The 10,574-nt window shown below is 39.0% G+C and overlaps 2 protein-coding genes across 2 annotated transcripts; one reads left to right on the top strand and one right to left on the bottom strand.

The window, feature by feature from the left end:
- Positions 1–2,185: 2,185 nt before the first annotated feature.
- Positions 2,186–5,242, bottom strand: hdhd3 (haloacid dehalogenase like hydrolase domain containing 3). The gene is made up of 3 exons (XM_014473069.2): positions 5,150–5,242; positions 3,584–3,921; positions 2,186–3,439 (listed from the first exon to the last, which is right to left on the bottom strand). Exons 2-3 carry the CDS (start codon positions 3,914–3,916, stop codon positions 3,041–3,043), a joined length of 732 nt encoding a protein of 243 aa, XP_014328555.1. The 5' UTR covers positions 3,917–3,921; positions 5,150–5,242; the 3' UTR covers positions 2,186–3,040.
- A 283-nt stretch (positions 5,243–5,525) lies between these two features.
- Positions 5,526–8,208, top strand: trub2 (TruB pseudouridine synthase family member 2). Its single transcript, XM_005810448.2, has 8 exons — positions 5,526–5,762; positions 5,883–6,017; positions 6,841–6,915; positions 6,999–7,060; positions 7,150–7,231; positions 7,432–7,504; positions 7,605–7,741; positions 7,837–8,208. The coding sequence occupies exons 1-8, from the start codon at positions 5,645–5,647 to the stop codon at positions 8,163–8,165; spliced, it is 1,011 nt and encodes a 336-aa protein (XP_005810505.1). The 5' UTR covers positions 5,526–5,644; the 3' UTR covers positions 8,166–8,208.
- Positions 8,209–10,574: the final 2,366 nt, after the last annotated feature.

Raw genomic sequence — 10,574 nt, 5'->3', positions numbered from 1 at the left:
ATTGCACAGAATATCACCCTAAAGGTAGAAAAAGCTTTAAAATGTAATAAAGTGTTGCCTTTTTGAGTCTGGCTTTTTAACAGGATTGAGCCACTGAAAATCTCTACTCCATCTCTCATCGCATGAGTCTTTTTTAACTTCTGAAGCTCTTTCCTTTTTTTTTTTTTAATCTCCCTCCAGATACTCTAGTTTTTCAATGCTCCTCTCGTCCTTTCAATATTTTAAGAGGGGGAAATGTTGAAGCAGAACCCTGGACCCTCAGGCACATTTCAACAACGGGCCAAAGTTCTGAGTGCTTTTACATCAGAGAGAATCGTTCCAGCCCCTGGCTTCACATGATCTGCACCCGCTCCCATTAACGCATTTGTTCTTTGCTCTGATTGTGCATCAGGTTGGCTTGTTCCCTTTTATTACCATGCTGCATACCCGCCCACTCTTCCCTGTTGGCGTTCGCCGGAGCAGCTTCGTTTTGAATCCCATTATGTCACCAATTGGATTTCAGCGGAGCTCTTTAGAGCCATCTGGCTGAGCTTCTAAACCAGCTTTGAATTAAGCAGCTCTTCTGGTTGCAGTCCTCAAGATAAACAAAATGTTTTGACAGAAGCCGCTCATTGATATGGAAACAAATTAAGGCAAAGAATTGGGGAGAATCAAATAATTATCAAAAAAGCTGGGAGTCTACTTGATTGTTATGGCTTTTGTGTAGCTCATGAAATTCAGTCAACTCTTAGTTGGTTCCCCCCCCAACAAGTGCCAAGCTGTAATTTCTGTAAAAAGACTAAGTTATGCTTTGGATTTCATCTCCCCTGAGGTCTTCCGCACAACATCTCCAGTTTCTGCGTCTGGACAGATGGTTTGAAATAAATGTATTTACAAAGGCATTAGGGTTAAGACACCCTGCCCTCTTCTTGCTGCTTAGCTCTGCAATAAATCACTGGGAACGATCAAAGCTGTGCAGCTTCAGTTAAAGTATCAGTTCACTCTGTTGCCCTGCTGGAATTGTGATTTTGCTGGGGTAGTAACTGATCCTAAGGGGCACTGAAGAAGTGACAGAAAAGTAACAAATGCAAGACCAGAAAGCTTCTTATAAACCAAACGTTTCACTCATTTCAAACAAAATGTATTTCAGTTTATCTCCTGTCATGTGAAAAATTATTTGCCCCCTTAATGATTTTTTGGGGGGGTTATTTTTGTCCCTTCTAAATGTTTCAGACCACTAGATTTTAATATATGAATTTTTCAATAGTAAAATTTATAAAATTAGACCTGGCACTATGTGTAAGAGTGTGTTTGTTTATGTTTGTTATATTAACTGGATTTAAACAGGCCAGTATAAAACCCTTTTTTTGTTGCACTTTTTGGGCTCAAAAAGGCCAAATTTCTGACACATGGATTCCAATTAATCTAACGTATCAATAAGTGCATTGAGCTCAAAGATTCAAATTGGTTTAAAAAGTTTTCCCATCTATGGAAACCCAGCAGATTGCATCGAGTCATTGACTTCCAGCATTCACTCCTCCTGGAAGAGCATGTAGGGACAGTTGACGTTACACTTACAGTAATCTCTCATACCGAGCATGCATGTGGTGACAGTGGAGAGGAAAAAACTTCCCTTTAAACAGGAAGAAACCTCGAACAGAACTTGGGTCGGTACAAGGAGCTCTGCCACGACCCCGACCGTTACTGAGGCAAGTGAAGTTTGAAGTGTCTTCGTTGTGCTTCAGCCTGAATGGTTGGTTTTAAGGGCAAATCTGGATGCGATCAGGCTTGGGAAAATATCATTAAACTCTGTATTTGGAAAATTTGCAGATAATGAAAATAATTTATGATTTAACAACAATACCAGAAAATCAGTCTCTGAATGGCTCAAAACAATCTAAAGGATATTTTGGAGTGACCTAGTTAAGGTTAGCTAAGATTGAAATACTGTTGCATCACATTAAACAGGCCATTCAAGCTGGAAAACCCTCCAGTAAAACTGAATGTTAACAATCCTGAAATAAAAGATGGGTCCCAATATCACTCATTCCCAGTTATCAGAAACACTTTATGGATGGTGACGCTGCCAACAATATCATGATCAGTGATTGCGTTTAAGAGGCAATTAGTTTCTCACATTCAGCTAGGTTGCAAAACATTTTCAAAGAACTGTTATTTTGAAATCAAGTAAACAAAGAAATGAATCATTTGTAAAACATTTTTACATTTATTTGTCCTTTAGGCTCATTTTCAATATGAGCCTTGCATTTTAATGGCCACAGTGTGTTATAATCATATAGGCAAATAATCATTTTTGGGACACAGATAATTGAATATAAACATCTGTAGTGACAGCGTAACCCATAAACATATGCTGTACATTTCATTTACATATTACTACTGCAAGAGAATCTGTCAGAGTTCACATTAGTGAAGAAGCGCTTGGGTTCGCAAGAAGCACTAAAACTTACCAAGAAACTCACTAGAAAGTCAAGATATGAGAGAAAAGTTAAAGCACCAGCTGAAGCAGAGATCAAGTAGAACTATAAACAAAAGCGGTTTTCAGCCACCTCATTGCAACAGTTAAAAACTGAAAACATATTTGCAAAGGATGTTGCCATAAAAGGGATCTTGTTTCTTGATCTCAAAATCTCAACATGGATATTAACAACTGACTGACTCATATTAATTAATTGCATGACAAATTAAAATGAATTAAATAAATTATATTCTGACGACTAAAAATTTTGCGAGCAAATTTGTTTATAGACGTCATAATCCATTTTATTTATGGTTTCAGCTGAGGGTGTTTTTATTTCTGTTTTATTGTTTTGGGTTGTCTTAATTTAGATATTTAAAATGTTTTTAAGTTCCAGTGTTAAACTTTACTGTTTACTGGCCCTCAAAAAGGCAAATTTGCATTATAATTTTCATTATCGATGTGTTTCTTGAAAATGGTCTCAAAACAGCAATGTTATCATTTATCGCAATAATTACTGAGACAAATGAGCAAATTTTGTTTTGTGACAGGCCTAATCGGATGTACAGATTTTTTCTTGTGTCATTCGATCATAAGTTCCTGAAGGCGTGACGGCAGCTCATCCAATGTCACAACCCGGTGTTCCTGAGGAACATCGCCTGCTTTGTGCGAGTCGTCTCTGTCTAAAAGGAATCCGTGGATTCCCACAGAGCGAGAAGCAAGGTAATCATACACATAGTGGTCCCCAACATGGGCCACTCTGTCAGCGGATGTGCCACATTTCTGGAGGGCCTGATGAAAGATGGCCGGGCTGGGCTTTGCCACGCCGGCCGCCTCCGATGTTACCACAAAGCTAAAGTGCGACAGCAGCCCGCAGCTGCGTAAAATCGTTTCGAGGCGATTGTCAAAATTAGACACAACGCCCAGCTTCAGTCCAAGAGAGGAACATTGTTCAAGGGCCGTCTTGGAGTCTGGAAATACCTGGAAGCAAACAAGTTCATGTGTTTCTTCATTTTCATGAATTTTATGCATTGTCTGACTATTCTAATAATTAACAAAATGGATGGATGCATTTTGATTTATTTACTTTGTTTTATAGGCATAAATGTGTCAAATGTTGCTTACCTCCCATTTTTCTGCGTTGCAGAAATCTTGGTAAAGATTGGTAGCCATTGTGTTCAGCAGAGCCGGATCGTTGACTTTGCACTCAGCCAGAGTGTCTCGCATGACTCCTATCCACCAAGTCTGTCCGGTCTGACCTTGAGAGACGCCATAGTTTGGGTATCTGCTGGAATAACACCGAAATGTCTCCCGGAAAGCAGCGTTGATCTCTGCAGGCTGCAGGCTAAGGCCCCATCTTCCAGCCTCCTTGGAGTAATGGTCTCCCACAGACCCCCGCACCTTCAGCAGGGTGTCTTTAATATCCCACAATACCCAGCGCAGAGGAACTCTTGGCATTACAGCTGAACAGGTATGACAGAAAACACACTTTAACTGAGCAAAATAAAGGAAAGTGGAGGCCATAAATATTCCAGTGGAAAGCAAATAAGTTAAAAATCATTTCTGGTTGTTAATTCTGCTAAAATAAACTTCTGCAGTGCATTTTGGATCCTGAGGAAAGTCCAGAAATTATAGTTTATAATTCATGGTTCAGTTTTTTTTTTATGTCTGTCTGGCAAGTGTAAAATTACATAAGAACTATTGGGGAGTCTGAGTGCAGAATGAAAGTATTTACAGTGCAATATTCTTCAACAGGTGAGCAGAGAAAATTCTCTTAGACAACTTTACAAATCCACACTTTATGAATCTCCTGCAAACTGTTGAAAAGGTTTTGCTTCACATCCATTTGAAAGCTGCACTAGTCAGAGCTGCTGCCACATGTTTTTCTACAACATTGTTTTTTTCCACTAAAATTTGATTTCATGTTTGGATGCAGTATTACATGAACAGTGAGCTACTTTAACAACAACCTTTTGTGATGTTTGTGTCAATGGCTATCCTCTGGATAATGGTAGGTTTGTGTAGGTCGTAACATTTCCATATTAAAATCATTTTTTATTAAGCTCATGTGTTTAAATTTGTGTTTGGTATAGGTTACAATCATCATACATTGTGTATGAAATTTAACATGCTGATTAAGGTCTTTTTCCAAAACACTGTTTGACTTTAAGGTAAATGTTCTGGAACATCCACTTGATAAATGGTCCAATGACCCATCCCTGACAGCCTCTCTCAGGTAATTCCTATTGTCTTTCCAACCTGACATTGTGTTAACATCAACATGTTTGATCAAGAGCAGAGAACTGCTGAAATCTCTGCTTATATTAATAAGCTGCTCATTTCTCTTTTGAATCCTTTGGATGTGCACTTAAGATTAGCTTAACTGTTTTGAACATGTACAGACCTGTTCATATGTAATACTACCGAATAGACAGTCTACCTAAAAAAAAGAAATAATAATAAAAAAAGATTTAAATTAAAAATTAACCACCAGTCTAGAAAAGCAGCTTTGACCCTGAAACAACGTGTAAAACACATAAAAACTCAACACCACCAGCCGGATATGTGACAATGTAGTTATTTTTTATACAGCAGCTAACGTAAGAAAGCTATTTTTCTCTGCACCTGTGCTCAACCTTTGAAGTTGTGTTTTAGAGCATCACCAACACTTAGCACAACTTTAAACATTACCGATATAAAGTCTCCCCGGTCATCTGCAGGTTTAAGCGAGATTAGATCTCCTTCCCTTCCTCATCCTCTTCCTCTTCTCTCCATCTGCCTCACTCTGTGACGACCGAGCTTCTGCTGCCATCTGTTGGCAGTAGCAGAGATCACGCGGTATTTATTTTACATTTTGTATTTTCTACGGACAACAATACTTTATTTCTCAACTCCCAGGATTGAAAGATTTATTTAAATAACTGCCATGCCAACTAAAGTCATTCTCGATTAATATGTAACCTTGTGTATCAGCACATAGTTTTTACATACATCCACTCCAGTAGGAGGCAGTGTACAGCAAGACGAGGCTGTACACCGAGACGTTGAACCAGCTTTGTGTGCGCATGCGCAAAGGTTCACGTGTGAGGACGGCTTGCCCTACGGACAACAAACGTCTGATTGCTAAAAATGATTAAATAATGTAATTTATTTTAGGTGAAATTGAGGTGAATCCGCGCTGTCGCCATGCGGAGTCCAGCTGTGCGAATGTTCCACAGGTTAGAGGGTCTGTTCTGCGTCTACAAACCCGCAGGAGTTCACTGGAAGCTGCTGAGGGACACCATCGAGACTAATCTTCTGAAAGGCAAGATTTGTCATGATTCGTCTGCATAACAATCTCTCTCCTTTCTCGCAGTCGCTTTATATTAGAACTTGTAGTAGAGCTGGATAACATGTGGAGCGCCTGTGAATGTGTTGTCCTCAGGTGTGAACGATACACCTGCTCCGCCTCTTACTCATGAAGTTCGCTTCTTACCAAACCCAAACAACCAACCTAAAGCATCTGGAGGACTCATGCTGAGGCCAGTCTCTGTCCCCGTCCTGTCCAAGCACCCTCTGGGTAGGTCTTATGTTACATATTTAGAGAAACAGTGAGTTAGATTATGTCTAACTGTCTTTGATGCACATCAGTCATGACCATACACGTCCAGTTATTGAGAGCTGCTAACTTATAGGGACTTACAAGGATGTGGGCCCCTGGGCTGGGGACACTTTTGTCCTTTAAAGAAAAAATATAATACAATCCATATTATAACGGATTAATAAGTAGTCCTATACAGTATGAACTGATGCATGTTAGGTTTAATATGTCCCCTGTCTTCCATCTCCATGTTGAAGTTTGCGATTTTGAATTGCATGAATATTGTTTTTCTTCACAAAAATCCTCAAACTATTAACACAACTCACCAGATATGGGTCTACAAGTATTATATAAAGTACAATTTTTCCAAAACACACATTTATTAGTACTAAAAAATCTTTTGGGTCCCCCAAAAAATCAAGGCCCTGGGCTGCTGCCACTGTAAGACCTTTCTAAAGTCTGGGCCAACCTACAACTCTTGGATGCGTCTTTTCTCACCTGATTCAAACGACTGAATCTCGTCACCTGGTAATAAGCCATTCATTTAATTCAGACTTGTTTGAGAAGGGAGGCACTTAAAAGTTGCAGGATAGAAGCTCACCAGGACTGAAGTTGGCCACCCTTGATTTACACCATATGTATTATGGTTTTAGTGGCTGAGACTTTAAAGCACACAGAAGATGGAAAAGTGTAATAATGGAAAAGAGTGAGAAAAATATGGGTTAATTGTAATTTATATCATTGCTATATTCAGCTCTAGCATCATGCAGCCCCTGTAAAATTACATTTTCCAATGTTTTAGTGACTGGACCGGAATTCCAGCATCTCAAAGTTGGAGTGGGTCACCGCCTGGATGCTTCATCTTCTGGTGTTCTTGGTAAAACTTTACTCCAGCACTTACAACAAAAGCTTATCCGTTAAAGAAAATCTCAGAGCAGTTACTCAGCTCTGTTCTTTCAGTTCTGGCCGTGGGGAATGGGAACAAGATCCTAAACGATCTCTACGGGATACGAACCACAAGGGTAATTTCTCACCTGTTTTACATTATACATGAAATTATGTACTTAACATTTAGTACTTAGGTGAAGTTCAATGTTCGGTTCTGATAAAGGATTACACGCTGGAAGGTGAATTTGGGATGGCAACACATGATTTTACTCACACGGGTCGAGTTGTGGAAAGATCCACTTATGGTAAGATCTTTTTTTTATGCAAATAGTTTCTTAATTTAACATCTTTACCCATAAGGCAGTCCTGTATTTCTGTAAAAAAAAAAAATCAGATTTTCTTTAGCTGTATTTTTTGTATTAAACACATATTAGCTGTTGAATGTATGCTGTACCAGTAATAGTATTTGGTTGTATCTGTCCTTAAATACAATCTTGTTCGTCAGATCACATCACTCAGGAGAAGATGGAGAGTGTGCTAGCCATGCTGGAAGGAGCCAATCAAAAAGCCCTGAGAATGTAGGCAACCATCCTCATTTGCACAACACGTATTAATTTATGCCACTGTAAGGAACAAAATTACCATGCAGATAATGACTGTTATTATCCCTCCTAATAGGTATTCCAGTGTAGACATGAACTCACAGGAAGCATATGAGCTGGCTGTAAAAGGCTTATTGGGTCCAGACGGGAAATCGGTTCCTATTTTGACAGGCTTACGATGCATTCGCTTCCAGCCACCACACTTCACCTTAGGTAAACTCAGCTAAGCGTGAGAAATATTGAATCCAAGATTTATTTCGTTACTTCCTTTGTCTTGTATGACATGTCACGTGTTCTGCCTTTCACAGAGGTGCAGTGCCTAAATGAAACTCAGAAATATTTGCGCAAAGTTGTGCACGAGATTGGACTGGAGCTACGCAGCACGGCGGCATGTAAGGGAGTGAGGCGGACCAGAGATGGCTTCTTTACCGTGCAGGACGCTCTCACGCGTAACCACTGGTCGGCTGCTGACATCCTACAGGCTGTTCAGAAATACCGCTCAAAAAAGAACAAGAAGAAGAGCTCCAGGACTCTAACTGATAAAGCAATGTTACAGACATCTGAGGAAACACTTGCAGTCTCTCAAGAAAACAAAGCTGATAAGGAAGAAACACCAACTGAGGTGCAATGTAACTGAACTGATGGGTGATTAAAGAAATAAAAGTGAACTAAAATAGTGATATTTCACAGCTCAGTTAATAAAGAAATTTTACTAACAAGGTCAAACAAGTGTTTAAAAGGAAAATGCTGCTCAAATATATTGGGTTAATATACAAATGTGACTCTATGGTTGCCAGCCAAAGTTTTTACAGAAATCCTTGAGAGAATTAATATTGTTAATGTTTTGGTTGTTTTTGTAAATCCTTGTTTTTCAGCTTTAGAATGAAGAGGCTTGAGTGAGTTTTTAAGACAGAAAAGGTGCTCAAGAGTTTTCCCTAATGTGTATGTGGTCAAAATTATATGAACAGACTCAAATACATGCAAAGACTACACAACTGATATATTGAAGTTTGCTCAATGGCCTTCACCTCGACGGCAGGTTTCAAACTCTTGAGGAGGACTGATCTGGAAAAATGTGGCACCTGCAGCTTTAAATATAAACCAAATAACTGAAAATGTCCCAGTTTCACTTCTTAGGAACAAATGTGATCATGCAAGTTAAAGTCGAACAGGGGGACAGACCTGCTAAAGTCTCTCTACTCTTTTTGGCCACTAAAACACTTCAAACAACTCTGAAGAGTTATTTTTTTTATCAGTTCTGGATGCTGGTCAATTAAGTGAGTATTGAACAAATCCTCTTCATGATAGCTGTGTGGTCAGTCAGCTACCAATAAGTTTTCAGGCCTTAACATGTCATTAAAGAAAATCAAAACCTGTAGGAGCATTTATTAAATATTAAGTAAATGTATTTAATCCTTTTTGAATCAATTCATCCCTTTTGGACTTGAGGAAATTAACAGAAATTACAAACATGTGAATCTATAACTTGTTTCTAAAGTTGTTTGTTGCATAAACGTCTCAATGTGGAATAAGAACGGCTCCCATCAATTAGTTGAAGGCTGACGATCATGCCTCTGATGAGTTTAGTGGGAACTCAGAGTTACATGAATTACATGTTCTGACTCTGTAAATTTATTTCAGCAAATATTTGTCTAAGAGCAGCCATGTCTCTGATTGTGGTAGAAGTCTAAGTGCCAAATGATAACATAAGCCATTAATAGAGCCTAAATACAGGATGCATTGGTTTATTATCATCATTTATATTGATTTTACACTTTCCATTGCTTGTAAAATATATGCTGTGCTTTAAGGAAATACACTCCCCTGTGTATTTTATTTGGGATGTGGTTATACCAGTCATCTCAGAGTGTGCAGTAAAGGTTACTTACTGGTTTTTCAATGAGTGTGTTTTTTTAGTGTGTCCTGTCTGGCAGTGTGGGACCCATAATTGTCTGAGCACCAAGGTGTGGCTCAATAGATTCCCTTTCACATGTGGAGCATTACGGCTTTCACTATTATGCTGCACTTCATTAGAAATTGCTTTGGGTTTACTTCAAATGTAATGGACAGGGAGACGGAAATGAAAGGGAGAGAGAAGGATAAAGAGAAGTCTGCTTCTACACCTTCAGAAAGAGAAAAAATATTGCAACAAAACAATATATGAATATATAATAACAAATATAACATAATTGAAAAGTAAACACAGTACAGGTTAATAGAATGGCAACTGCAGACCAATGCAGTGTGTACCTGAAAACACCTGAATCTAAACATCTCTGTGTGTTTAGATTCACTAAATTAATTCTTAATAAGAATGTTCAATAGCCTCCACAGACTCTTCCCCAGGATCCGAGGCAGATATGAGGAAGACTGGAGCCGTCAAATGTACTTGTCTGATTCCTTTTGATTTTCCAGCCAGCCAGCCAGCCAGCCAGCCAGCCAGCCAGCCAGCCAGCCAGCCAGCCAGCCAGCCAGCCAGCCAGCCAGCCAGCCAGCTTTCTCTCTGTGTATCTTTAAATAGTTTTTTTTTCCCAGTGTCTAACATTTCCATGAAATCAATTGGAACAGATAAGGCTGTTATCCAAATTGGAAAAAGAATGAAAAATGGTTTTTCTATAACTAAAAGTATGGAAAATATGAAAAAAATGTATTTTCTGGCATAACTTTCCCACCATTTATCCATTTGTCTATGAAACCATCCCTCCATCTGTTTGTGTTTTTTGCAGATTCCATATGCATCTGCCTCCACTGGCATATACAAATCATAACATCCAGGAGGACTGGCAACCCTGACAATATGTGCTGAAACCCTAAATGAGTAAAGGAGAAACTGCTGAAAACTGCTGAACACAACCTCACTGATAAGTTCATTTCATTTTGCTCCAAAACTGACAGCAATTTTCTCTCAATTTCAGCATTTCTCAGAAAACTGTTCGCATAACTGAGACAGTATGAACTTTAGCTGGCGAGCAAATGTACCATTTAAAGTTAGTGCCAGTCATTAAAATCAGATCTGCTGCAATTATCCGTGACCTCTGTTTATGCT

Source organism: Xiphophorus maculatus, chromosome 20 (genome assembly GCF_002775205.1).
Source record: "Xiphophorus maculatus strain JP 163 A chromosome 20, X_maculatus-5.0-male, whole genome shotgun sequence".
NCBI classification, from domain to species: Eukaryota; Metazoa; Chordata; class Actinopteri; order Cyprinodontiformes; family Poeciliidae; genus Xiphophorus; species Xiphophorus maculatus.
This window is presented reverse-complemented; position numbering and strand designations above follow the sequence as displayed.

What these genes read in the sequence shown, in the direction of transcription:
- hdhd3 (XM_014473069.2), bottom strand. Translation starts at nt 3,916, where the DNA reads ATGCCAAGAGTTCCTCTGCGCTGGGTATTGTGGGATATTAAAGACACC. An exon ending in GCAACGCAGAAAAATGGGAG is followed by an intron (nt 3,440 to 3,583) that starts GTAAGCAACATT and finishes GTTTGCTTCCAG; the next exon opens with GTATTTCCAGACTCCAAGAC.
- trub2 (XM_005810448.2), top strand. Translation starts at nt 5,645, where the DNA reads ATGCGGAGTCCAGCTGTGCGAATGTTCCACAGGTTAGAGGGTCTGTTC. An exon ending in TTCATCTTCTGGTGTTCTTG is followed by an intron (nt 6,916 to 6,998) that starts GTAAAACTTTAC and finishes CTGTTCTTTCAG; the next exon opens with TTCTGGCCGTGGGGAATGGG. An exon ending in GCCACCACACTTCACCTTAG is followed by an intron (nt 7,742 to 7,836) that starts GTAAACTCAGCT and finishes TGCCTTTCACAG; the next exon opens with AGGTGCAGTGCCTAAATGAA.